Here is a 26,240-nt window from a genome sequence, read left to right as displayed (position 1 = left end):
TTTGGAGACCGCGGCATCACGCGGTCCACCACTGGCCGATTTTGCTCTGTGGCGGTCGACCGACCCGACAACAAGACGTCGTAGCCATTGAACAAGTCACCCAGAGAAGCAGAAGGTTCGAAAAGTATGGTTACTGGGTCAGGTCCAGAAAGCTCTGCAAATGAAACTTCGGTGTCATGTCTACCACTGAGTGCAGGCCCGGACGAGATCCTTGGCAGGACTCATCACGACGTCCTAACATAGATAGAAAACATGAAAGGGGACACTCGATTGAATTTCCTTTGAGCCTCGGGATCCGTCCTGATCTCCCGTCTGCCTAAGATCCTTCCACCATCGCCTGGACCATCTCAATAGAGTGCTTTCCAATAGGCGCATTTGTATCCTTCGCTTCTTTCCTCCGGTCACCAGGAGACGCCAGCAATACCCTCCTCTTCGAAGGGATAGTATGGGTGGACCTGTAACTCGAATCAGAACGGATATGTCATCATCTTCTTGATTGCGGTCTTTTCACTCACCACAGGTTTCATAGCGGGCCATGGGGACACGTGCGTGGTGATGTCGTGTAGATCGGCAGGTGGGTTCTCCCTAGATCCGGGTCAGTCCTGGGCGTCTTAAAAAGCAAAAGACGCACCGACATGATTGTGTCAACCAGATGCCCCGTGCAGTGCAGGGTGTGGAAGTAGTTAGATGGCGGATCCCATCCTTTCATGACCTGGGTTCGTTGTAAGCGGCTTCTTTACGGTCATGTAAACAGCGTCATATGGCATTTAACCATAGCGAGTCTGTATCGAAGCGTATCTGCAGTGGATGATATGTTCCCGCCGGGTCAGACACGCCACCTTGAGGACTTGATTGCCCTGCGGTATCTCGTGCTTACCCTCCTTGTCGATGAAGTGATATCAGGGCCCGTCATTCTCGAACTCCCGGAGGAGCGCGCGGTTTTCCTCGTCCTCGAGGCGCTCTTTGGGGAACCAGTGGAACGACAGGCCGTCGAAGGAGCACCAGCGCTCGCGGGTGACCTCGGGGATAGCGCCGTTCGGGGCGCAGATCCAGCCGGAGAAGTCGGTCGGTCGCTGGACGTCCACTGGGCATCGCGGGTGCAGGAATTCGTCGAAGGCGACCCGACCTAAAAGGAGGACGAACAGAGCCAGAAGAATAAGCTTCCACTTGTTGACGGACTCGATGCGCTGTCTCCACGATGACCGCTGCAACGGCTCAAGGCCGCATAGTTCTTGGCCGACCTCAGCATCTCCGTCAACGTCTTATTTCAAGGGTTGGCTCTCGTCCAGACTGCAATAGTCTAGAGACTGTCGATATTTGCTTCGAGACATGATTGGCATCAGAAAGAAGCAAGTACTGAAATGGAGGAGGGTCAAAACTCGCTGGCTTGTAGTTGGGTGCTGTGCACTGAAGAGAGGTTTCCTTTCAGATGTCAATCTGCTACGCTGCAGACGGCTTTCATCATCAGCCAATGTATTTGGTCTCTTTTCCTCGATAGGCTGGCCGACTCAGACAGAGGGGGGAGGAAACTGGTTCTGCTGATTGGGATGACTGGGTATCGTAAGTGAGCGTCTGACTACAGACCTCCAAAGTTGTTGAGCGCCGCCATGACCCGGGATTGACGCCAGATCAAAAGATCGAGAGCCTATTACCTATTGGCCGTTTCATAAGCCCATAGTATGGGCTGGTCGACAACACGGACAACCGCTCCGAAGTTGTTGAAGGAGTTCCTCTCATGATCGAAGACGACACGGAGCTGTCGCCCGCGCTCCGTCTCGCCACGGCCGTCCAAGGCGTGTAATGAGGCGCAAATCAACCAAAGACACACCCGGATCCTCCCCTTTCGACGCATACTGACACGAAACCTCTGCTTCGTGCTCGTGACCGTCGCGATCCACGACGGTGACACATCGGTATGCAACACCCTATGGCCCAACTTCCTTCGCGACCCCGTCATCGACAACGTCCACTACCAGACGCCGGGCCAGCTGCGCCGCCTGTCCTTCCGCTTCTCCGGCGGCGCCGGCATGGCGCCCGCCGAGATCGCTTGGTCCCTCGCGCAGTTGGGTGTGATGGGACTGCCGACGAAGCTGCTCGCGTATCCCCGGGTGACTCAGCGTCTGGGAGCTCTCCGCACATGGCGCTTCTTCCTGCGTTTCTCCCCCCTCGTCTACGCCGTGGTGCCGTACATTGCCTTCATGCCCTCGATTACGCCGCCGCCGGCCGGAAATCACGGTTTCACCGTATGGGCGCTGGTTGTCTTCTTTCAGGGCCTCATGGTGGGCTGTTCAAAGTTTACCGCGCCCTCGCAGCTCATGCTCACCAACTTGTGAGTGGTATGGCATATTTCAATAAAAAAGTTTTTGGTTTTGTTAAAGTACAACCATGGCTAACTCAGCTCCCACACAGCGCCTCACCCCATCCTTCTGCACTAGCTCGCACCAACAGCATCTCATACTTGACCACGGCTATGGTCCGTGCTACTGCTTTCGCAGTGTCGGCATGGGTGTATAGCTACGGCTCCTCCCACGGCCTCACGGGGCTGGCGTGGTGGCTTGCTGGAGCTGCTTCATTGTGTGGATTCCTCGTCAGTCTAGCCTGTAAAGAAGGCAACGGGCATAAGATTTGATTGTCAGGATATGAGGAGACGTGAGCGAGGCTTACACCGCCGAGGAAACTCGATGTGCACAAATGAATAGGGACTTAGGTCTGCTCTAGAACGACAAACATGGACTAAAGAACTCAAATGTGCTTGGTAAGAACTACCTTGACTATCGGTTCAGTAATCGAGTTTAGGCGTTACGTAATGGAGCGGACTTGGCTTATAAAAACCTTGAGCGTTGCGGCGGACGAATTATCGTTTCACCGAAGTGGTAGTAGCAGAGTCATTACTCTCGATTAGTGATACTAGGATTCTTCTACACTCGACTGGTGATTGGTGATACCGGGAGAGCGTGCTGCTTAGAAACTATCAACCTTGTCATGTGAACCAGCAAAGTGAAAAGCGGAGCTTGTAGTCAAAGAGCCGTTTACAGTCCTGTACTACAACACAAATATAGAGCACGTATCCCGAACCCATCATCAACTCACCTCAATTGAGCATCAGTAAAAGCCATCGAATAAAACCCAATCAATAGTATTCATTACCTCTTGGATCACCGTCAATCATGACTTCTCTTAAGAACATTCTTCTCATTGGCGTAGGTTTCATCCCTGCTTCTGTCCATCGGTGGTCCAGCTCCGCCACAAGTGCTTTACTCACTGATCTCTAGGCCGGCGGAAACCTGGGCTTGCCCGTCCTCGAGGCACTCCTAGCCATTCCTTCGTACAAAGTCAGAGTCCTAGCCCGCAAGGAGTCTACCTCGGTCTTTCCAGAAGGCGTACCAGTCTTCAAAGCAGACTACAGCAAGCAGGCTGAGATCCAACTTGCAATGGAGGGCCAGGACGTGGTGATCTGCATGGTTGAACCCTTCGCAACCGGCAACCAGAACATCTTCATTGATGCCGCCATAGCCGCCGGCGTCAAAAGGTTCTTCCCGAGCGAGTTCGGGCCTCCCTCTCGGGATCCCAGATTTGTCGACCTGAAGCTTCATGTTGTGCCGGCAAAGGCAGCGACTGTCGACCACCTGCGAACGAAGGAGTCTCAAATCTCTTGGACAAGCATCGTCACCGGTTTATTTTTCGACTGGGCTGTAAAAGGTGGGGTGTTGGGCCTCGACCCAATCACCAAGACTGCACGTCTTGTTGATGGCGGCACGACGGTCCTTACGGCTTCCAACCTACCGTACATCGCCAAGGCAGTTGTTGCATGCCTCGACCAAGCCGAAGAGACAAAGAACCAATACGTCTACATCGGAGAATTCCACGTTAGCCAGACGGATGTTCTGGCAGCATTCGAGAAAGTCCAGGGCCAGGAGTGGACTACTGCGAATCTGGACTCGGAGACGATTATTGCTGATGGCCAGAAAAAGCTTGAAGATGGCGACAAGAGCGGCGTCAAGGATTTGGTCTGGGGCGGGACTTGCGGCAAACGGGGAATGGGCGACAGCAGACCATGGGGGCTCTGGGACGAGAAACTGGGATTGGAGAAGGCTAGCCTTGAGCAGGTCGTCAGTGAGATACTTGCCACTTGGTAGAGGAACTGAGTCTGGCGCACTTGGACTGGTTAGCAGGATGCTTTTGATATGCCTTAATATTTTGTCCTCTCAACTTTGTCTTCACGCTGAAACTGCTAAGAGGAGAGTGGGGGCTAATAGAAGATTATAATTCACAATGGAAACCTAGTTAGTAACTAGCGCCGCCCAAAGTAGAAGTACTGGGAAGTCCAATCCCTAGTTATTTACTCAACTCGCTCTACTCACTCTCGCCCTCCCAAGTCACGCAACATTGAAGCGGCGGGTGATTCGGGCCGCACCTGAGCGACATAGTAGCAATTTATAATCACATTATTCAAGCAAGTTCACGCCAATGGTTCTAGATCTCACAAGTTTCACAACAAAAATTACAGGATCTCGATTCTGTCTCCTGTGATTACCAGAAGGGTGGCATTTCAGAGCATACACTCTGTTGTAGTTGTGTAATGTGTAGTAGAGCCCTCTATTCTCGATTTAAGCTCGGTTCTCATGCTTGTTACTTCAAACGCATAGGCTCTTGGTTGGGACAGCCGGTGCTTTTTTTACATTCTCACAAGGAACAGCCAAGGCGATGAAGCCCGACCGAGATCACCTCAACATCTCCTCTCGCGCCCACTGCTCGTCGCTGTGCCCGCGGACTGCTTTCAAGTACTTGTTGAAGGCGGCCGACGTCTTCATCACCTGGCTGAGATGCTCCCAGTCCAGCCGCTCGTTGCGGTGCTTCGCCAACTGGCGGGACGTGAGCAGGGCGTTCCTGATCTGCCGCCCGTTCATCTCCTCCTGCGCCAGCTGGTCGAGCCGCCTCTCCAGCTCGGGCATGTTGGCGTCCTCGTCGCTCGACTCCTCGATCATGTCGAAGAAGTTACGCCAGATGGCCTTGCGCGACTTCTTGGTCAGGTCGTCGTAGTGGATCGCCACCTGGATGCGCGACTTGAACGCTTCGTCGAAGGTACCGACCCGGTTCGAGGTGAGAATGAGAATTCCCTCGTAGTACTCGAGGATGCGAAGGAACACTAGCAACGCTTGGTTAGTGGAAAAAGAGGGGAAGGAGGGCTGGCCCGGTCGAAATCAACCAAGATCTCCAGTTATGTGATTAAATACTCACCCGAGACGAGACTGTTTCGTTGCAGATCTGCCATAGTTCTTTCTTCCAGAAACACATCGGCTTCGTCAAGAAGGAGAACTGCCTTTGTCATTAACAGAACAACTCCGTATTGAAAGCCGGAAATGCCGACTTACCACAGTCCCAAATCTTTCCTAGGTACATGACCGTCTGCAAGTACTTTTCCACGTCACGGGCATCGATGCCAATGTCGCCGCACGTGACTCGATACAGCGGCTTTTCCGCGATTTCCGCCACACTGGGTGATTGTTAGCTATATTGGCTGTTTGGCTCCCTGGTAACGATGGACAATCTTTGCAGTCAACTCACCTCTCCGCCGTCAGCGTCTTGCCTGTGCCCGGGCTTCCGTGCAGGAGCACAATCAAGCCATTGCCCTTTCCCGTAATGATATCGTCCATCTTCTTTGCCGATGTCTGCACGTCGACAAGGGCGTATATCATCTCCTTCGTCTTTGGTTCGAGGACTAGGCGGTCGAAGGCTTTCTTGTTCCAGTCGACGGGGTGCAGGTTTTCAATGTTGAGATTGACTATCCACGGGTCAGCAAGACTCGACGAGGACGCTGTGGGGGGGACACGCCGGATTTACCCCATTTCTTCTCGTGGAGATTGAAACCGTAAGTGGTCGCTGGCAGGAGCATGACTGTGCTGACGGGCAGCTCGTCCCGTGGGCCAATCTTGGTAGGCCATGTGTCAAACTTGTACGGTTGAGGGTCTTCGTGAGCCCCTGACAATGAACCCCGATGCATGAGCTGGTATGTGGCCGTGTCTACCATGAATCTTGCACCCGACTGTGGTTGGTTTGCTTAGTACAAACAAACCCATGAACATTACCGAAACCGGTACGAGAGGGAGTGACCAACGTAGTAATGTTCACGGCCTTTGTCCCACCCCGTGTAACTGGTGTACACCTGGCCTTTCATATCCCAGAATTTCATGCCTCTAGAAGTGAGTCTCTTGATATTCTCATCCCGGGCGAACTCGGTGGGATGAATGTTCAAATCCGATATCCTCGTCTTTTCTTCAGAGACCAGGTCCATCTTACTATGGTAGTTTGTTCTCGACAGATCGGTACCGTTGTACTGCCAGGTCCAGCCGCGGAAACAGATCTTGTTCTTTTCCACTGTTGTATATTTTTTCAGGATGAAGGCCTCCAGCGCTTCCGGGTTCTTGCAATTAATAACCATCTGGTTTGGCTTGAAGAGCTTGTCGAGATGAAGGGCGTTTACGTAGCCCTGGCGGAACATGTCCTCTGCCTCTTGGTACTCCTGCTCGTAGTTGTCTTTCAGAAACTCCAAAAGAGGTGAGAGGACCGCTGTGTATGTTTCTTGCTTTGCCAGCGCGGCAAGCTGTGCCCGGTGATGGAAGAGGAACAGGTACGGCGCATCCATCTCTGTGGGCTCGTCGAATTCCCGGTCGCCGGGTTCGTCGTAGATTTGGAACTCTGCAACCTGCGCCAAGGCCTTCTGGATCAAGGGCGACACGATCCGCAGTCTCTCTGACCTCTCCGAAGTGACGCCTGACTTGCCCGAGGTCCACACGCGAATCGCCGCGGACCTTGCGTCGAGCGCGCAGTTGTGTTCTTTGATGACGACAAAACAGACCTCGGGGTGGCTACTCAGGTACGCACGCAGATTGATGATCTCGACTTGGGCTTCGAGTCCCGAGTCGCCGTTGGACGAAGCACTGGCACGTCGCGGTTCGTCTTCGTACATGTCTCCGTCATGAGCGTGTAACGAATTCGTGCAGAAGATCCGGTGAACAACGCGGCACCGCGGAACGGGTGGCCCGACAGACTCTTGGTCGTCTTCGGAATCGCTGCCAGAACTACTGGAAGAATCGGCGGCGTTGTATCGAATCTGATTCTCCAACATTTGTATCGTGTCAAATAGATACGAGATGAACCGCGAGACTTCCTGGTTATCATCCAGCAAGTCGATGTTGAGATGTTGTTCTGTGAGGTAACTCAGTGACTCAGCGAGTCCTGGTTTTCTTTCGGGCCTATTCTTCTTGTCGAGTGCATGAACTTCTGCAACTTGTTGCAAGTGGCTCGCATCATTGTCCTGACTATCCGACTGAACAGAAGCCTCCGGGGTGTCGGCGAATGCAGCTTTATGTTTCAGCTGTCCGTGGCTTGCTGATCTCTTGCTTCCATAACTTCCAGGGTGTTCTATCGACGATGGCCTCATGTCCTCATCGGTGTGTAACCCAATAGCATCAGAGGAACTTACCGTCACACGCGGTGTTTCTACCGGATTCTTCAGTTGCGTGAATGGGCGTTCAGGAAGCGGGAGTTCCGAATTAGAACCGGATGCCTGGGTTTCGTCCCTCTTTGAGCCAAGGATGAGCCCTCGCTTTCGTAGCAGTTGCCGGCGCCATCTGGTATTCGAACTTTTTGTTGATGGGTATCTCGGCAACATCAATTGGCTTTGGATCATACGAGGGGGGAGGCCCACAGGATAGTCCAGGGGCGCTGCTGGGCCCGGAGGTGGAATGTGAGCTGGGAGCGGCTTGCCGACTGGTGGACGGAACCGCCCGGGTGGTCGATAACGTGGACCGGGAGGCACCATAAGAGGTAGCCTTCGAGGTCGTTCTATCGGGGGTGGTGGGACCAGTTCAGACATGCCATAGCCTACTCCCAGTGTGTCCCTGAAGACGTTGGAGTTGTTCAGTTGGAGAGCTGGAAGGCAAAGAATAGATCAGCATCTTGTTAGACCCTTGTCAAATTGGAAGGGCTTTCGCGTACTCCCATCGTTGAACTGGTCATTCAACTTTGATAACATGCCACGCTTCTTGGAAACCTTGCTCAGTGTGTCGTCTCTCGAAATGGTAGAGCTGATGAAGAGACCGCTGCCACCACCGTTGCTGCTGACCGATGAGGCGTCTGAACGACTGCCGCCTCCAGAATCATCAGAGTCGTCGTTTATGTTTTCAGTTTCATCTTCGAACTTGTCGGCGGAGTCTTTGCCCTTGGAAGAGGAGACATCTTGGTTGTGATCAGCGCCCACCGAGGCGGTTAAACTGGGGTTCGGCGCCATGTTTCTCTTTTTTTCCGAACCCTTTCTCATGAAATTAGTGGATGGATGAGACGGAGACGGGAGAGATGAGAGCGAAGAAGGGAGACACCTCACGTTTTCTCCGGGAGCCTGGTGGGACGAAGAGGGGATTTGGAATGCCCAAACAGATCATCAGGCTGGGAGGCAGCAGTCTCTCCCTTTTGCACACGTGATTGGAAGACAAGCTGATGCATCACTGCATATACCCCTGTCATCCTGGATCAGTTCATTCGACCACGACGAAGGGTAATGCACTAGGGCGCTGACATGCATTTTCCATGGATTGTGTAATTCGACCTTTTGTGCCTCATAGAAGTAAAGTTATCCAGCTCAACCATTGGTAAAGCCCATCAGAGACCAACCCGGGTCTGGCCTGACCTTCTTTCAGCATTGTAACAAGTGTATCATGTGGAACAAGCGAGGAGCATTGTTTGATAGTAGCAAGTAGGGTGCGAATTTACTCTACTGGTGCTACATTGACAGAAGACTTGAATCTCTCGCTGAACATGTGGTGTCTCCTCCTGAACAGGGCCCGGAACTTCGGTTGCTTCATCAGCCTTTCCACTTTCCGGCCTCTGTCGGTGGAAATCTGCATGCCCCTAAACACTTCGTCGGGGTCCATGGAGGTAGCCATGTTGAATCTCCACGACACGATGACAATCTTGAGACCCCCGTGGCTTCTCTGCGCGACCAGCTGCGAGACACGCTCCACAAAGTCACTGGTCGTGAAATGCTGCGTCTCCGACTCCTCGTGCTCTACAGCGGCCTGGATGGCTCTGATGTCTATGACGATGAAAAGCCGCGCGAAGCTCGAAACGCAGCGCTCCAACAGCTTGAACCACTGCTGTATGCTCGCGGCGGTTTTGAAATGCTTTGCGGTCAACGGGTTCGCCCCCTCGCTCAACACGGCCGGGTTCAGGCTCAGTGCCTGGGATATCAACGACCTGAGAATTCCCTGGACAGAAGCGCCGCCGGTGTTCTCCTCGCCGGCGCCGCCGACAGTCGACGGCAGAGCCCAGAGGACGGGGTAGCCCTGCTCAGTGACGGTGTCGAGGAAGTCTGCCGCAAAGTCGAGCGAACTCGTCCTCACGCCTTGGCCCTCTGCAAGGAGCAGAGATGACGAGGGATCCGACACCCAGTGCTTCAGTTTCGAAAGCTCCGATACCGGGAGCTGCGTTGGGGCTTTCTGTCTACGGCGGTTTCTCATGGACCTGCACCAGGCCAGGCTGTCTTCCGCTGCCGGTGTATCCTTAAGCAGTACAGACGTTCGGATTCCTTCGAGTTGACCATTTGTGAACATCTGTCTGTGCTCTTCCTTGAGCCCGAGAAGAGACTGGGAATAAAGGGCCTGTTGCTGCTGCTCAACTAATCGTCTGTCAGTTCTTTGTGTGTTCAAGAGCTGGAAGGGGACAATCGTGGAGTGGCTGACTCACAAGCCACCATCTCGGTCAACTGCACAATGGTTTTGTTGAGGCCGTGTATGCTGATATGGAGGTCTCGGAGCTCTGCTTTGGAGGCCGCGCTGGCCAGTTCATCTATACGTCGCGACCGCTCGGTGATGTCCTCGATGATGGGTTTGAAGCCAAGGTTGAATGGCTTGGTGATTGCTGTCAAGGAGTGCGCCAGCTTGCCCTTTTTGTACCACTTGACGGCCATCATGATGAACTCTATGATCTTGGCGTACAGCTGGGAGACGGCATCTTGCATACGCTGGGTAGGGTAGAGTACGGAGTGCAGCTCGGTCCGAGGCAGCACATCGGCGATTCTCGAGACCGTCTTGGATATTTCGACGAGGAGTTCTTCGTGGTTTATCACAGCCTGTCGCAATAAGCCCCGAGCTCGCGCTGCATGCACCACCGCGGGCGAAACTGGGTCGACTTACGATGAAGAGAAACTTGAGTGTGCCCCACGCCAGCGAGACGTACTCTGGGTGGTGTTGGGAGAAGGTATCAAAAATGGCTGGATCGTAGGCGATCAGAGTCACACACTACTACGGAAAAACCAAAGCCTGGTCTGTGATGGGGCGAACCTCCATAGTACATGACACGGGAAGAGCAGCTGGCGAGCCATGTCCGTACTCTGGAGCCCTTTGTCTTGGCCTGGTACTCCTTCAAGGCGTTCGTCACGGCATCTTGGGCGTCTTGCATGGAGGTTTGGCTGCGCAGCCAGATGGTCTGGTATTCGTCGGGCGTCAGCTCGTTCCGCAAGGTCTCGACGGCGCTCTCGTATGCGTGTCTTGCGGGATCGGACCATCTGCAAAAGCTCGCGCGATCAGCAAACGCTTCTCGTCGTGCCGTCTCGTTCAAGAACATAAAGATAACAGACATGCCTTTGCTGCGAATCGCTGATGTACCATTGCGAATGCGCATTTCCCCCTCTGCGATCGACTAGAGAGGCCGAATATGCCGAGAAGTCCATGAAGCCCGGGTCCCGCAACGGCGCCAGCACCGCGGACCTGGAGCCGTCGGGAGCCGGTGCGTGTGCATGGCGGGTGCTGATCTGGTCGTCGTCCTGCCGCAGTGCGCCGTGGAACTGGTCCATCATCTGCAGCAAATGTAACGCTGCAATGAGGTTTCGGAAAGACGCAGACAGCGCGCTGCGGTCGCAAGGGCTTCTACTTTCTGACGTCTTCGAGGCAAGATGGCGTCCTCCCAGGTCGCTTGTTTACCCCTCCGTGACCTGCAGGCTGACGCCGTAGCTGGGGTGGGTGGTTGGTCAGCCTGGGTTGCATGCTCGTATGTATGCAGCCTCTTATCAACTGATTGGATATCTTGCCATATGATTTTGAGTGTTCGCACGCTGTTAAAATGCGCTGATTGGGGAGCCAAGCATCTCTGCCACCATGTTCAGCACATCGATACCCTCCACCCGCTGCTGTTGGGTTATCTAAACTACTCACTGTGTTGGGAAAATGAGGGGGCTGCATGCAGGAATAGGCAGCATTGTATAGACAAGCTATGCATATAACATGTAAAGTAGACCAGATAGGTAACAGCTTAGTGGTAGTATATAGGTACAGAGTATCATTACGAACCAACAAAGCCATCAAGTAAAATAACGATTCAAGCAAAGAACTTGGACATTAAACGAGCTTAAAGGGCCCTATTGTACATGTTCGGAACGCATATCGCTGAACATGTGCTTTTGATATTGTGCAAATTGCATTGAATGATCGATCCTCTAGAAGCAAAGTTTTTTTTTTGGACTGTTGTTGCTACTATAGACGGAAAACCCCTACTTAAATACATCTATCTTTAAGACTACATATTTATTTGCACTATTAGAAGAGCGGCTCACAGCCCTTCAAGAGCCAATTTCCAGACAGGGCACAATAGACATGGATAACACTCCTAACCTTGGATAGGTGTGTGATGAAGTCTACAGAGATCTCCCTCCAAGAGCGTTGAGGGGCGGGCAGCGGTCTTAGCAGTCCTTTTTGAGCGTCCCGGCGAGGTTCACAAGGCGGCGGGGACTCGATATCGTGCGTGGAGAAGGACAAGAAGCCATAATCGCCGCCGAACCTCTTCTCGGCCTGCGACACGAGAGAGCCGGAGATGTCCGTGAACAGGTATCCGACCATGTTGGCGATTTGCGGCGGATGGGGTTCTTACTTTTCTCTCGCGAATGAGCGTCTCCCACATGCCCCAGATCTCCAGCCAAATATGCCGTCTTCGGGCCTTGGCTCGATGACTGTCTCCTTGTGGAACTCTTGGCCGAAGATCGTGTAACCCCATCGTCGTCGTGCAATGGATGTTGGGATTCGCCTTTTCCAGTACCGACCCGTTGAGCACTGCCCTTGCCTATTGGCTTTGTGTTCGGAAAATGCAGCACAATGACTCGAGCGCCATCGGAAAGAGACTGTTTATCACAACTTAGGTCGTCGCGGACTTGAAGAGATCAAATTCGAGGTTGTGTCTCTGCTCGGACCATGCGAACCGAATCCGCCGGCCCGAGCATCGTCAGGAACGGAGCCGTCGAGTCCCAGGCGTTATCCACTGTGGCCCGACCCGGAACCGTATCGGAGGATCGGGGGGAGTAGCCATTTGCCTAATTAAGAAATGTGTGCCAGGGATCACCGTAGGGAGCCAGCCACAGTCCAGGCCTCCTCCGAGTGCAACTTCAATGTAAGGTGCACGGCAATGGACCAAAGCTCGTTAGTCGTTCGTCTACATCATAGTCACGATAGGGAACCCAGAAATCAACAAAACACCAAGCCGTCAATAGGAAGCAAGTAGTCTGCGTGACGATAACCACATATGGTCTTCGAAACTGTGTACTTTGGGGGTTCGTTGCGGCGACGCGGATCAGCCAAACCAAGACGCTGGTGAGTGCTAGGTGGATGGTGTCTGCCGTGGTCCTGATCACGACGGCGGTTTCAATCATCTTCTCAAGACTGACCATACCCACACGTGCAGACTGGCTCGAGGCGGAGCTCCGGCCGACATTGATTCAAATCATTGCACGCGTCACGCCACTTATCTTTGTCGGCCCGGAACTCAGTCGCGACCCGGCGTGGCTCGACATCACGGTGACCTATTTCGCCAAGTCGAACGCCGCCTTGAAGGAGCATTGGCTATGATGCCACGGCGCTACAGCTTGCTCTGTCGTTGACGGCGATGCAACCCAGCGGTAACCTCGTTGCCCAGCTCCTGGCGGATTTGTGTCAGCATCATCAGCTTCTTCTCCGACCGCTGAGGGAGGAGATGCGAGAAACCCTTGGCCCGAGGAGGTGGAGCAAGGCAACAACGCCGAACGACCTGCAGTTGCTGGACAGCGTTTCAAAGGAAAGCCAAAGACTCGAGCCCGTTTCAATCAGTGAGTGCAGGGAACCTCCATTCAGACGAGATTTCCGATGGACCGGGGACGGTTTACAGAGCCGGAATCCCGCTGGCCGCTTCTTAGTATCCATGGGGCGTGTTGCTCGGGACGATGTTGTCTTCAAGAACGGTGTTTTCCATCCCAAAGAACAGCATCATTGCCGTGTCTTATCACTTCATGTGGGACCCAGAGAAATTTGAAGATCCCGCGGCATTTTATGGCTACCGCTTCTTCAAGAGACGAGCATGCGGCGGGCGGCCCCTACAAAGAGCATACGGCAGCGCTGGTCACGACATCCCCGGATCACATGGGTTTCGGCCATGGGACGTTCGCATTTCCCAGTCGGTCCTTCGGCGTCAACGGGGTCAGGGTTATTCTTTGTCGTTTTCTACTCGAATACGACTTCAAGCTTTCGGCTGGGACGCCGACGCAGCCGGTGCGGTGGGGGTTCGAGGTCCTGGCTAATCCTACGGCGAGGATGATGGTCCGCCGGCGGGAGGAACAATTAAATGTTCTGTTTATTCATCGCACCTTTGGGACTGGGTTGCTCTACCGCCTCCTTCTCTTGCATTCCAGGATCTCGCCGCCGGCTTCAATAATACAATCCATTGGTCTAGATCCCCTCGTCCGTCAAGGATCTTTCTTTCATGCTTGACCTTTTACCGCGCCCCAACTGCCGAGCCGGATCTTCAAATCACGCGACGAGTCGTTTGCGGACGGTCTCAGGGCGGCCACGGCGGGACGGGGCGTAGATGTGGTGCTGAACTTGCTGTCCGGTGAACTCCTGCACACCTCCTGGCGGTGCGTCGCGCCGGGCGGGACCTTCATCGAGCTGGGCAAGCGGGACGCCGCGGCGCGTTGCAAGCTGGCCATGGACCCTCTGGACGATAACCGCGCCTTCATCCGCATCGACATGGCGCGACTGGCCGTCCTCGACGGCGCAGAGATCAGGCAGTTACTGGACCGCATCGTCTATCTGTACCGAGGTATGGTGCTCACTCCCAATACGCCCTCGCGCGCATTCCCGTGCAAGGAGATCCAGAAGGCTTTCCAGTGTTTCGCCAAGAGGACGCACATCGGCAAGATCGCTGTCGAGAATCGGAGGCTTGGTCCACCTCGCCATGGTCCTTGCCGACGTCGAAATGCCGAGAATAACGGTAATCGAGTGGCAGGCGGCCGCGGCGCCTAGGATCGCCGGGACATGGAACCCGCATCGAGCCCTGTGCAACGGAGGCGACGGCGGGGAAGACTTCTTCGTATTGATCGGGAGTATGTTAGTCGTGACCGGGCGGGCTGGCCAGGCCAACTATGCGGCGGCCAACGCGTTCCTCGACAGCTTCGTCCAGTTCTGACGCGGGCTCGGGCTGTCTAGAGCAACTTCGTGTGCCGCGTTAGTGACCGGCCATCCAACTTGGATAACCCCGTCAGCGGGCTGTTCCTCGCTCGCGAGATTGCCCGGCGTATGCTGACCTCGTTAATGATGGCGGACGAAGACGGGAGCAAAGACCGACACCTCCATCTCGGCGCCGCCAGCTTCCTTCGGCATGGATTCGCTCATGACGATTGAGATTCGCAATTGGTGGCGCGGCGTCTTCGGCGTCGACGCCACATTGATGCAGTTGACGAGTGCGCCGAGCATCGAGCACCTAGGGAAGCCGGTGGCCCGCCAGATGAAGGAAAAGTGTTGTGGCAGAAGCGATAGAGTCTCGTGAACCACGGCTAGTCATGGATAGATAACATTGGCACGGCCGCGTGGTCTGTATAGACCTTTTTTTGTGCTCGGAAAACGCCAGTGATCAAGAAGCCTGCCTCGGGGACATTGAAAGGGTTGGGAGCCTTCACTAAACAGTATGTACAAATTGATCCTGACACCGGATGACAATCGCTTCTGGCATAATGGTGATGGCCTCGGACTTGACGTCAAGATCTCGTCCGGCGCGTTAGGAGGTTTGTTATTATGAGACTTGGCCGTTCCATCACGGCAACACGACTTGTAGAAGCTGCTGTCTTAAGCGACAACATACCATCACGTTCCCTTTTGGTCAATAGCCGAGGGGGGTGTCCAACTCTGCGGTGAAATGCCACACCTAGAGATGCATAGTAGCAACCAAAGTAACAGCTCGGAACAGTTCACCGCCACGGCAGCCAGAAGGTTTGCTGTATCCAGCCGGTGTGATCGGGGGGGCTAGACTGTTTGCTCCTTGGCCACGAACAAGGTCCTTCCGGCCCCCTCGGAAATGCGAAATAACAGTCTCCGATTGCAACCTAACGACACTACCAGAACGGGAGGCCTCACTAGAGGGTATCTGTTGTTCCGCGTAAAGGGAGCATAGATCCAGACGGCTGGCCAGCACACACGGGGCATATAGTGAGAAGGATCCCCCCAGCCTGCATCCTGTTCGGCTCTTTTCGCCATTGGGCGTCTTACTTCGACCTCGCTGATTGAGGGAAATTTCGAGCGGCGCGGTTGCGAAGTTTACTCCCCCCCCTTGGCGGCGACTTCGTGGGTCGAGAAAAGCGAAGCAACTCTGTACGCTTGGCGTCTGTGTCATGGGGTGTGAGCCACCGGGTTCATGATCCTCATATGGGGGGGGGGGGGGGGGGGGTGGAAAGAGGCCCAAGGCCATCGCTTCGATGGGATAGCAGTGGTCAGAAACAGAAATAGACGGAGGGGGAGGCGGAGGTGGAAGTGGAAACAAACAGCTTGCCATCAGGGGAAGAAGGGGGTTACAGTTACTTTCTCCCAAGTGGGCTGGACTGAACTGAACCGCTGGGAAACGCAACATCCTCTTACTGCGCGACACATGCAAGCAGGCTTCCTGGATCCTAGCTATTTCGAGCAACCGCGCATCTTTGGCGCCACGGCCATGCGGGAGATGTATGTCACCGTCAACGACGAGCACCTGAGGCCATCGTCTACTAACGCGAACCGCAGCAGCTCGCCGGGCTGGCTCGCTCACTCTCAAGATCATAGCCGCTGTCTGCAGGTGAACGATAATGAGCACCAATGGCATCGCGAGGTGGAAGCATAGCGACATTAATAAGGCGAGGGGCTTGGCGACCCAGAATGCTCTCATTTTCGTATAACGCTCATTGGGGATGCGTCTCCGGCAGGAGAACGCCAAGAGACATAAAGTCGCCGTCTTCGCTCGGTAGGCACGGGTAATCGCCAGTTAACATCAAGGCTCCATTGCTTCTCCCCCTTTCTTGTTCTCCGGCAGACCGGCGCCCGGATACCGGAGAGAACGGTTCAGTGCTCAAGAATCCCAGGAACCCCAAGGTTGTCTCGTCGTCCTGATCATCGTCACAATCGCCCGGCCAAGACGGGGCCAAGGCCAATCAGCAAGGCCTAGCCGTCTTGGAGAGGAGAAGCTCCGGCTGCATATCGTCCGCTTACAATACGTCCTCGAATGTTTCCGGGAAAATTGCACTGCGCTCGCTGTGCTGTGATCGCGTCTCGAGATCAGTCGGCCAGTAAGTCGGTACCTGAAGCATCAGCATTGCATCAGCATTCCGATCCCCCCTTCCCCCTGCCGCAGTGCGCCCGAGCATCGCCCATGATCGCACTGCCGATGGATTTGGATAATATGAATGAAAGGAGGGAGGGGTGATAAAATTGGGAAAGATGGCTGTGGTCTTGGCTCCGCCAATAAGTCCATTGGCGCCGAGACTTGATGTAATCCAAGGCCAACTGGAGAGCGCCCAGGCTGATGGGGCCAAGACGCCGAGAGATTTCCAAGAGGGGTTGAGCAACGTGATTCCCTGCTCACTCTCGCCAACGCGCTCTCTCGCTGCTAACTGCTCACAGTGCTCCAGCAGATGGTGCTGGGGCGGCGCCAATGCCAATGGGCCTCTTGGTCCAGAGCCAAGACGGTCTTGGACAGTCTGGAGCTCGTGAGGGGGGAGACAGCCAAGAGCGCGTGGGTTCTATGAGAATGGAGCAAAGCCCACTCTGCAGCAGTGGTGTTGGCATCTTGGCTTGAACCCGCCGGGGCCAGGAATGCGGCGATCCTCCTTTTGAGCTGTCTGGTCCGCTTGCAGAGTCCTTCCCAAAGTCGGCGGGGCGTCCGAACACCGAGATACGTAGCCGATATGGTCCCTCTGACACCAGTGCACCACATGCCACCCCGTTCGATCCTCCGCATCTGGGCCCCCGACCTTGACGGTGGGCCATATGTATGCTCAAACCGCCGGGGTAGTCGCGATCGTCTGGGGGGGTGAACGGGATGGGTGGTTCGATAAAAGCCCGTAACAGCGACGACCAAACGTCGTGGGCTTCAGCGTGAGCGAGAGGCGAGACGAGGAAAGGCGGCCAGGTGTGGACGGATTGCATCATTGCGACGCCGGCAGTGAACTAGCGATGGTGTTGCTTTTGTCAACGGCGGCGGGGGACACAAGGCTGGCTTTTTTGCTCGGGTCTTGAGGTCCCAAGACTTTGCCGGAAAGCTTGGTACGATTTCCATGGCGTGACAGGCTCATGGATCGTGGCTCAAGGTGCGTTGGTGATGAATCCCACAACGCGACCAATGAGACAGGCCGTGGGAGAGGAGGATGTAGACCACCCATCCTAAGGGCCCTATGCAGGACTACACAAAGTGTGCGGGTATCCCTTTCCCTTCTGGAACCTTAATTCTTTTTGAGCCACCTTGTCAGTGATGGCGCGGGACAACTTGACAAGCAACGACGGATTTGGGGGGGGGCGGGGATGGAGGGCGTCAGGGTCAAAGTCAAACTGGACGGGGATAGATAGGGAATTCAGTCTCAAGTGTCGAGTCTGGAGGGGAGGCCAACCCCCGAACAAACTCACAAATCGCGCAAATGAAATACAAGTGGCGGCGAGTGTGCGAGAGCAAGAGCGCCAAGACTAGATGGAAAGGCCTCGTTTTGATTGCTCATACTCCGATTGAGTGTGACTGTGAGCATCCCGGTGAAAGAGACAGAGAGAGAGTTGAACCAAGGCGAAACCAGACATCCTCGCAAGTCTTGGCATTGCTTGCACAGCCTCATTGAACGGCGGCCGCAGGGTAGGCAAGACTGGTGCGACTGGATACATGCTGGGTGTAGTGCTTGGTATCTGCAGCCAAGGCCGCCCAGGCTTTGTCTTGGCTGGGCGTCTGGGCGATGAAGCGGCAAATGGTCAGGTTTGGCTGGTCGGTAGGAGGTGGTGGTGGGCTTGCTGGCGATGGTTGTACATCGTATCCTGTGTTATTGACCCGTCCGCCTCGAGTCCGGTCTCGAGTCCTGGGAGAGCCTGGAAGAGGGATCTCAGCAGAAGCAAACGCACAGTGCCCGTTGGCGCCCCCCGCTGGATTGTTGTTGATGAGTTTGTGAGATGATGCCATGGCAGGGGTTTGTTTGTGAGACGGCTCATTGTTCTATTGGGATTCGGGACCCTTCCCCCCTTCGTTCGAAGAAGCTTGGCGTCGTGGTCGTGAGGGTGGACGAATCGACGATTCGGCTACGAAGACGAGGACGAGAACGACTCGGGATAGAGAAGAACTCGAGACTACCCTCTCACGCCAAACTCGAGAGAGTCGGGAGGGATTGATTCTGACACCGGCCGGACGGCGTACCGTCAGCGTGGGTCGAACTGCCAAGGTAGGCCGACCCGCCCACCTGAATACACCTAGTCTTTAGTGTACGATGTACGAACGGGCACGTTGGATCCATGTTTTAAGGTAATGGACGGGGTGGTGGGATGCGCGCTGGATCGACGAGAGGCTCGGACGGGAAGAAGGCTGTGTTGGTGCGGGCGGGCGGGCGGGCGAAGAAAGCGACAGCGAGAGGCAAAATGAGAGGAGAGAGAAGAGAAGATGGATGGCTGGCACCTCTCAGTCCTGAGGCAGGCAAAGACAGTGGAGGGAATACAGGCAGCAAAGGGCAGGGAAGGGCTGGGAAGGAACAGAGTGACGGATAGGAAGGAGGTATTGGTATAGAGTGCAGAGTACGGACCTGCCAGAGATGGAGTGTGCAGTGTGTCTGTCGTAGGTACGTGCCTCGCGCCTGCTCCTGCTCCTGATCCTGGAGATGGACAGAGAAATACCTACCTACTTGCCTACCTAGGTGCATTTGCACCTTGACAGTACGTACCCCCGGACCCCGACTGTTGCGCGTGTCCACTGCCTGCTTGTCTACCTACTGTCTCCTACTGTCTTTCCTACTACTGTCCAGTTCACTCTTGGACACGCTTTCTCCTCTCGATTCGATTCGCACAATTTGCTCTCACACCACATACAACAACAACAACAACAAGAAACATGTTTCCCCCCCTCTTTTCCTGAACATTGGGCCTTGGCCATGTCGAATCCCAGTGTTCGCCGGCACGTCGGCTTCCCTTCGTGGGCCCGCAACAGGCGGTGTTGCGCAACACTCTGGCGACGAGCCGGTTTGGACGGCTTCTTGAATTCTCGCTGACCAAAGAGGAGCGACGACAGACGGCGACGGACGGCATCGCAAAGGGGAAGAGAGGGAGGGGGGCAAGGGGGGCAGAGGCAGCGCGGACAATGCGGGCACCGACCGCAGGCAAAATGGCAATTTTGCTTGCGCGTAGCCCTTGGCGCTAAGGGCTTGGCGGTCTTGGCTGCGGCGGAGAGGCCAAGAAGAGAGGAGCGGAAAGCTTCTTTTCGCTGTTGGGCAACTTTGCCGTCAGTCACCTGCCCAAGCATATTAAGGAAAAGGGGGGGATCGGTTAAGCACATGGCCCCACCATTGCCCAGTCGTGCCAGCGCGGAATGACGAGCGGGCTGCATCTGTTCGTCTTGGAGGCTTGGGGGCTTATGGGGGGGGGAATGGTCCCACTCCTACCTGTCCTCCTCGTCACCAGTCACCGTCACCTTTTATGGAGTTATGGGGTATGCGCTTATCGGAGCGCCCGAGGCCGCCGTGTTCCCCCCCTAGCTGCTGCTGCTCCCCCCCGTGTTTGATTCGCTTTTCTTGTCGGACTCTTGGCCCCAAAGGGGGTCTTGGCACCCAGGAAAAGGCTTGGAAGGCTTGTCGCTTCTTGTCCCCCTCTGGGCGTCTCTCCCCCCCCCCCCCCCCCCCCCCGCTCTTTCCCTGCCCAGCATTCCCACGTCCTCAGTCCATGTCCATCGTCCCATTTCTGAACCGCGTGTGCTGTGTGTGTAGAGTAATACACGACAGGATGTTTGCTTGCCTTTTGGGCCTTTTGGTCCTGTGACATCAGGTACAACGGTACCTGTCTTCTCTGGGCAAAGGAAATGGGGGGGAGGCGCAACGGTCTGGGAGCCGTCCGGTCACCCACACTCATCGCCCAAAAATAATCGGCTCATTTTTTACACTCTGCTGGAAACAACAGTTCCTTCTTGCCCACATCTGAGACGGTCGCGGGCCTTGTCTTCGGACGACACGGAGGATGGAAATAATCAGTGATCTCGGGATGCTACTGTGACGGATGGGAATGGATACTGTTCATTCATGGCAGCCCACGGATGGATGGAGACGACAAACGCGCTTGAGGAGAAGGGGGGGCGTTCCCCGATTGAGTGTCAAGGCTCAGTATGGAGTGCGTGTATACGTATACTTCGTATGGATGATGGATAATTGACAACAAATGGGAAATGGAAACGGGTGCGCGCAGGACGAGGCAAAATGGGCGCCAAGGGCGAGTGCCAAGGTCTCGGCCAAGGGAGAGAAGCAGGTCAAGACTGGAGATTTGCCAAGACATTCCAAGACAGCCAAAGGTCTTGGCATTGTATGCGCCCGGATGTTGCGGTGCTGGCAAGGTACCGGAAAAAAGACAGTGTGTCGCGGGATTGATGATAGTCGACGAGCACTGTGTCACGGGATTTAGCCCAATATTTCCTTGTCGTTTTGGTGTCTTTCTTTCACAGTGCCCACAGAGTCTCGGCCGCCGACACTGCCTTGTACCTACTCGCTACCCGTGACATCTGCTCGGCAGCCCTCCCCAAAACTGACCAATCACACGCCTACGGATCACACAAGCCCCCCGGTCGCCAAGACCACGCCAAGACATGCCAAGGCTCTTGGGAGGGTAGGAAGAGCGGAGAGGAAATGTGATTCATGAATAAAGAGACAAGCCCAATCGATCAAGCCCACCCCTCCCCCCCCCCCGGATCAGACTGATCGATTCTCGAGACTCGCGGCTGCAGACAAACAGAGAGGAAGAAAAACATAAAAGCATTGATGACCGTCTCCCTCCTCATCCTGCCCCCCGTTCCCGTCGTTTGCCTTACTTATCCAAAGTATTTACCCTCGTCGCCTATTTTCGGCACTCCATCATCTACACCTATCGTCACTGAAGAAGACTACACCCCCACTCTTCACTTATACACACATATCACACGCTCCAAATTCATATAACACCACCGGTGTTCCCATACCATTCCGGGACCCGGCCAATCTCAAACTCACTCACACACACACACACACACACACACACATCATGTCCTCAAAGCAAGAGAACGACAGCTCGGCGAGCAACTCGCCCAAGAGCAGCACGCCCGCCCCCTCGACAACCACCAGCAACACGTCGCAGTCGGCCAACAGCACCAGCGCCGAGGACAACCTCATCTGCAAGTGGAACGCCTGCAACCTCAAATTTGTCTCGCCCGAGGCCCTCTACGTAAGTCTTGGCCTACATTCCTACACTCGCGCATAACGGGTCGGCTAATTCTCCCCCAGGAGCACATCTGCGAGCGCCATGTAGGCCGCAAGAGCACCAACAACCTCAACCTGACATGCCAGTGGAACTCGTGCCGGACCACCACCGTCAAGCGTGACCACATCACCTCGCACATCCGCGTCCACGTCCCGCTCAAGCCTCACAAGTGCGAGTTCTGCGGCAAGTCGTTCAAGCGGCCCCAGGACCTGAAGAAGCACGTCAAGGTAAGTCTGCTCCCCTCAAACCACGACAAGAGACACCAAACTCACGCATTCTCTTAGACCCACGCCGACGATTCGGTTCTCGTCCGCTCGCCGCAAGACCAGGGCCTCAACGGCTACAGGGCGCAGCCCGGCAAAGGTATGTAGAAGCTCACGTTTGCGCACTCCGCCTCTTGTACTCCTTCTCCCCTCCTCCCCTCCTCCCCTCCTCCCCCCACATACTCTTCCTTTCCAGTAGCCAATGTCCTCTATTTTCTCCCAACTAGAGGCTAATTTGCCTCCAGCTTCTTCTAGCTACTATGATCATAATGGCCACATTCGGACTAACTCGGCCGCCTTCGCACACCAGGCTGGGCATGCTAGCTACTATGCACCCCAACCATCTACCAACTATGGACTGTACTTCAACCAACAACCCCTGAACCCTCCCCGGACCGAGTACATCGGCCACCACCACGCCCCTTACGACAACCGCAAACGCGCCTTTGACATGGTCGACGACTTCTTCGCTCACGCCAAGCGCCGCCAGGTCGACCCCACCTCGTACCAGCAGGTCGGCCGCTCTCTCCTCCCTCTCCACGGCGCCCTCGGCCTCCACACCGGCCCCATGCCCGGCTCCGACTACATGTCTGCCCCGCCGCCGCCTCACCACCAGCAGCAGCATCACCAGCAGCATCACGTCCAGCAGCAGCACCACCAGCAGCACCAGCACCACCAGCAGCAGCACGTCCAAGGCGCCCCTTCGGGCCCCGGGCCCCTTACCCAGCAGTACTACCTGCCGCCCATGCCCAACGCCCGCACCAAGAACGACCTCGTCCAGATCGACCAGATCCTGGAGCAGATGCAGAGCACCGTCTACGAGAACGCCAACCAGGCCACCCAGGGCATCCACATCCACGGCCAGAACACGTTCGATCTGCGCCACAGCCCCTCGCCCCCGGGCGCCGCCCACCGCGGCTCCCACGCCGGCCTGCCCATGTCCCAGGATGCCTACCACGCTGTCTCCGCCGCCCACATGGCCTCGCCCCTGACGGCCGTCTCCTCCACAGGAACCCCGGCCGTCACGCCCCCGTCGAGCACCATGTCCTACACCTCTGGCCACTCGCCCAGTCCCTCTTCCTCGGGCATGTCTCCCCAGTCGAGACACGCCTCCACCGCCTCGTCCGTCATGTACCCCAACCTGCCCGCCGTCAGCTCCGTCTTCCCGGGCCAGTCCACCGCCTCGACCCTCGGCCCCAGCTTCGACACCAACGAGCGTCGCCGCTACTCGGGAGGCATGCTCCAGCGCGCCGCCCCGTCGTCGCCCCGCTCACCGCTCATCATGGACGACTCGTCGGGCGTCACGACGCCCAAGGCCGAGTCCGTCGCCTCGTCTATCGGCTCCCCTTCTTCCGAGTCCGACACGAGCGAGGGCGCCCGCGAGCGCGAGGAGAAGTACGACCAGTGGCTCGAGAACATGCGCACCATCGAGGCCCTTCGCGAGTACATCCGCGACCGCATCGACCGCAGAGAGTACTCGGAGGAGCCCACCGAGCAGCAGCAGCAGCAGCAGCAGCAAGAGGCGGCCAAGTCCCCAGAGGCCAGCCGCCTCAAGTCTCCCGAGCCCATGGAGGTGGACGCGAAGCCCGGCCCGGCGGCGCCGCTTTACCCCATCCTGCGCATGCCCAACTGAAGAGGCAATCGACAATGAAGAGGAAGAGAAGAGGCCAATTTCCCCTGGCGCGTGTACCAACAGTTGTCGTCTTACGAAGCGTGTTTTATTTTATTTTCCGCCAACCAACCAAACAGTTTCCACACATGAAACTAAAGGGAAAATAAGTGTGGAGGGGGTGGTGTGAGTGGTGAGAAACCGGGTTACAACAAGAACCTCTCTCCCCTCCCCCTTGGTTCGTATTTGATTCTACCTGCATTCTCTTTTTTATCTTTTATCACAATGCTCTTTGGCACGAGAATACCTCCCAAGAACCCTTGTCCGAAGCCTCTTTGTTACGTTTACATACCCTGGTCCGGTGGAAAGTTGAAAGGCGGAAGTCGGATTGAATTACGCAGTCTCACCCAAACGCAGATGGATGGATGGTTTACGAGAGGAGGGTGGAGTGGACATACTTCCCCCCTTTCGAAGAAAAAACCCTCTTATTTGATTTTATATCCCGCATTTTTTTTTTCATGTCAACGGGAAGAGGAGAGCTTTCTACCATTCGGGAGAGGGGGCTTGGGCCGAGTCTCAAAGCAACTTTTATGGCGCGAAACATTTTATTTTGGTTCTCCATCCTTCGTCTTGTTCCTCTTTTTTTTTTTTCAAAGTCTCAAAAACGGTTTTTGCGCGGATCACAGTCGGATCGGAATCATCGGAAACGGGAAATGAGATCACGAGAAAAAAACAAACCAAATCACCACAGACAAAGTTCATGTTGCTTCGCCACCAATGTAGTCTCCTTTGGAAGGCCCTGAACGCAAGGGTCGAAAGAATGAAAAAAAAAAGTTGCTCCTACAATCTTGATGTCACCTTTTTTGACAACCTTGACACATTTTGTGACATCTAAACACTTGATTTGGTATCCTTGGCGTCTTTCTTGGCGAAAGTGAATCGAAAACCCAAGGGTGGTGATGAGACTGAGACGAACCTGAGATGACGGCTCATATATCAACCTTTTTTGCACAGCCCTCGCTCGCACCGCCATCTGGTACAAACACACACACACACACACACACATACGTCTCGCCATTCTCTTACAGACGAAGGAGGTCCAATTACCGAGTAAGTCAGGCCCTGTCCGGCCGGCCGACCTCGCTCGCTTTCGCTGTCAGCATCACAGCTCCCGACCACATCCTGAGGGCTGACGAACAGACTCGCCCGGCCCCACGACGTACAAAGTTAGATGACCTACCCTCCTCCGGACGAACCAACTCACTCGCTCACTCAACCCGAGACTGGTGTGTGGTCCGCATATAGAAACGTTGCCGTCCGGGTCAAGAAAGATGGGGTAAGCAGAGGCAGGTGAGATGTGTCCCATTCCGGGCGATTAGGAACGCACCGCGACGCGCCCCCCTCCCCGGTGGATGTGCAATGTGTATGTATGTCCCTTCTTAGCAGAAGTGGCTGGAATACTTACCGTGTTAAAAAAAAAAAAAAAAAAAAAAAAAAAGTCGCCGGATCCGGTGACCACGACGAGCGGGCGGGCGTCATTGTAACGTCTGCCCAGGACGCCCGCGCCGCCTCCTGAAGACCCGCGTTTTTTTTTTCGTTTTTTTTTCTACACATCGCTAGGGATTCTCTGTAAATTGGGAGGGAAGTTTAGCTTGTTGGCTAGAGTCCGTCCAGCCGGGCGAGAACTAGATTCAAAGCCCCCCCTCCCCCCCTCCTCTTCCAAGATGTCCGGGGCGCAGATGTGAACAAGTCTATGTTCCGGGGGACACAAGAACCCTTTGGCCGTGGACGTAAACCCGATGGAAGGCCGATGACAGCTGAAGTCTTGACGGGGGGACTTGATTAGCCACTGACTATACGGACACTGTCCCCTTCCCCAAGATCACCATCCTTCGAAGGGAAGCGCCTCTTACCACACCCGGTGAGACCGTATACAGCAAATTGCCTCTTTAATCCAAGCGGCTTCCGTCCTCCCCTACCTCCCCCTCAACGAAGGGACGCGGCCGGGTGAGACATGTCAGCCCTGTGGTCGGCCCTTTCTTCCGGTGGAACGTGGAGAGGAGCGGGGGGGAGAATGGTCATGCGGGCAGGACGGGGTACACAGCGAGTTGCGTGTCTCTTGACGGTGTTTCTGGGCGAAGCCAGTTGGCTTTTTTCTTTCTTCGGATGAGGTTAGAGAACTCGTGAGAGGTTTCGAGAGCATAGGAAGCGGCAGAGCCCCCGTCCCCTCCCCTCCCGTCCCCTCCCCCCCCCTTCCTCATCCCGGCCTTTGCCACTGTATCTGGAAGAGCACTGGTCTCGCTCGCTTGATGCTCTCTCTCTCTCTCTCTCTCTCGCCAGTGCCTGAGATCATGGCGGCGGGGCGGAGACGGGGGAAAGAGCACGCGGATCCGGGGGACGCTTTTCTTCCTCTTCGGCTGCGAACGGCGGGGGAGGTTTGTGTGTGCGATGTGATCGGCGACGGCGGCCCGGTGTGGGTGTCTTGTCTGTCAGCCGCCCGCGCCATTTCCCGTCGGGGGCACATTTTTCGTTTCGCCCGAGGGCTTTGCCGTGGGCTGGATGCCACGCGGTGGCTGTGGTCACAGGGTCTTTTTGCGTGTCCTA

General features: G+C 55.4%; 12 protein-coding genes across 12 annotated transcripts; 6 read left to right on the top strand and 6 right to left on the bottom strand.

Annotated features, from left to right (window-relative positions):
• Positions 1-234: 234 nt before the first annotated feature.
• CH63R_02880 (uncharacterized protein) lies at positions 235-537 on the bottom strand (the record flags this gene model as incomplete). The annotated part of the gene is given in 2 exon segments (XM_018297855.1): positions 235-503; positions 516-537. 2 exon segments carry the CDS (start codon positions 535-537, stop codon positions 235-237), a joined length of 291 nt encoding a protein of 96 aa, XP_018162671.1.
• Positions 538-899: 362 nt separating this feature from the next.
• CH63R_02879 (uncharacterized protein) lies at positions 900-1,609 on the bottom strand (the record flags this gene model as incomplete). The annotated part of the gene is made up of 2 exons (XM_018297854.1): positions 900-1,261; positions 1,585-1,609. 2 exons carry the CDS (start codon positions 1,607-1,609, stop codon positions 900-902), a joined length of 387 nt encoding a protein of 128 aa, XP_018162670.1.
• Positions 1,610-1,735: 126 nt separating this feature from the next.
• CH63R_02878 (Major facilitator superfamily transporter) lies at positions 1,736-2,629 on the top strand (the record flags this gene model as incomplete). Its single annotated transcript, XM_018297853.1, has 3 exons — positions 1,736-1,797; positions 1,823-2,329; positions 2,410-2,629. The coding sequence occupies 3 exons, from the start codon at positions 1,736-1,738 to the stop codon at positions 2,627-2,629; spliced, it is 789 nt and encodes a 262-aa protein (XP_018162669.1).
• A 538-nt stretch (positions 2,630-3,167) lies between these two features.
• On the top strand, positions 3,168-4,136 carry CH63R_02877 (Isoflavone reductase; the record flags this gene model as incomplete). Its single annotated transcript, XM_018297852.1, has 2 exons — positions 3,168-3,200; positions 3,273-4,136. The coding sequence occupies 2 exons, from the start codon at positions 3,168-3,170 to the stop codon at positions 4,134-4,136; spliced, it is 897 nt and encodes a 298-aa protein (XP_018162668.1).
• Positions 4,137-4,721: 585 nt separating this feature from the next.
• Positions 4,722-8,290, bottom strand: CH63R_02876 (AAA family ATPase; the record flags this gene model as incomplete). Its single annotated transcript, XM_018297851.1, has 7 exons — positions 4,722-5,146; positions 5,239-5,316; positions 5,373-5,494; positions 5,566-5,782; positions 5,842-6,043; positions 6,116-7,932; positions 7,999-8,290. The coding sequence occupies 7 exons, from the start codon at positions 8,288-8,290 to the stop codon at positions 4,722-4,724; spliced, it is 3,153 nt and encodes a 1,050-aa protein (XP_018162667.1).
• Positions 8,291-8,765: 475 nt separating this feature from the next.
• Positions 8,766-10,635, bottom strand: CH63R_02875 (Nacht domain protein; the record flags this gene model as incomplete). The annotated part of the gene is made up of 4 exons (XM_018297850.1): positions 8,766-9,641; positions 9,749-10,126; positions 10,191-10,234; positions 10,338-10,635. The coding sequence occupies 4 exons, from the start codon at positions 10,633-10,635 to the stop codon at positions 8,766-8,768; spliced, it is 1,596 nt and encodes a 531-aa protein (XP_018162666.1).
• Positions 10,636-12,647: 2,012 nt separating this feature from the next.
• Positions 12,648-12,887, top strand: CH63R_02874 (KR domain-containing protein; the record flags this gene model as incomplete). The annotated part of the gene is made up of 1 exon (XM_018297849.1): positions 12,648-12,887. One exon carries the CDS (start codon positions 12,648-12,650, stop codon positions 12,885-12,887), a length of 240 nt encoding a protein of 79 aa, XP_018162665.1.
• Positions 12,888-13,343: 456 nt separating this feature from the next.
• CH63R_02873 (KR domain-containing protein) lies at positions 13,344-14,478 on the top strand (the record flags this gene model as incomplete). Its single annotated transcript, XM_018297848.1, has 3 exons — positions 13,344-13,669; positions 13,808-14,152; positions 14,181-14,478. The coding sequence occupies 3 exons, from the start codon at positions 13,344-13,346 to the stop codon at positions 14,476-14,478; spliced, it is 969 nt and encodes a 322-aa protein (XP_018162664.1).
• A 1,452-nt stretch (positions 14,479-15,930) lies between these two features.
• On the top strand, positions 15,931-16,158 carry CH63R_02872 (uncharacterized protein; the record flags this gene model as incomplete). Its single annotated transcript, XM_018297847.1, has 1 exon — positions 15,931-16,158. The coding sequence occupies one exon, from the start codon at positions 15,931-15,933 to the stop codon at positions 16,156-16,158; it is 228 nt and encodes a 75-aa protein (XP_018162663.1).
• Positions 16,159-16,519: 361 nt separating this feature from the next.
• On the bottom strand, positions 16,520-17,462 carry CH63R_02871 (uncharacterized protein; the record flags this gene model as incomplete). The annotated part of the gene is made up of 2 exons (XM_018297846.1): positions 16,520-17,053; positions 17,235-17,462. 2 exons carry the CDS (start codon positions 17,460-17,462, stop codon positions 16,520-16,522), a joined length of 762 nt encoding a protein of 253 aa, XP_018162662.1.
• Positions 17,463-18,129: 667 nt separating this feature from the next.
• On the bottom strand, positions 18,130-18,468 carry CH63R_02870 (uncharacterized protein; the record flags this gene model as incomplete). Its single annotated transcript, XM_018297845.1, has 1 exon — positions 18,130-18,468. The coding sequence occupies one exon, from the start codon at positions 18,466-18,468 to the stop codon at positions 18,130-18,132; it is 339 nt and encodes a 112-aa protein (XP_018162661.1).
• A 3,080-nt stretch (positions 18,469-21,548) lies between these two features.
• On the top strand, positions 21,549-23,660 carry CH63R_02869 (Pac protein; the record flags this gene model as incomplete). The annotated part of the gene is made up of 4 exons (XM_018297844.1): positions 21,549-21,728; positions 21,788-21,991; positions 22,049-22,127; positions 22,273-23,660. 4 exons carry the CDS (start codon positions 21,549-21,551, stop codon positions 23,658-23,660), a joined length of 1,851 nt encoding a protein of 616 aa, XP_018162660.1.
• Between the last annotated feature and the right edge of the window lie 2,580 nt (positions 23,661-26,240).

The sequence above is a fragment of the Colletotrichum higginsianum genome, chromosome 2 (assembly GCF_001672515.1).
Source record: "Colletotrichum higginsianum IMI 349063 chromosome 2, whole genome shotgun sequence".
In the NCBI taxonomy this organism is placed as follows: Eukaryota; Fungi; Ascomycota; class Sordariomycetes; order Glomerellales; family Glomerellaceae; genus Colletotrichum; species Colletotrichum higginsianum.
The sequence above is the reverse complement of the archived record's forward strand: the minus strand, read 5'-3'. Positions and strand labels throughout refer to the sequence as shown.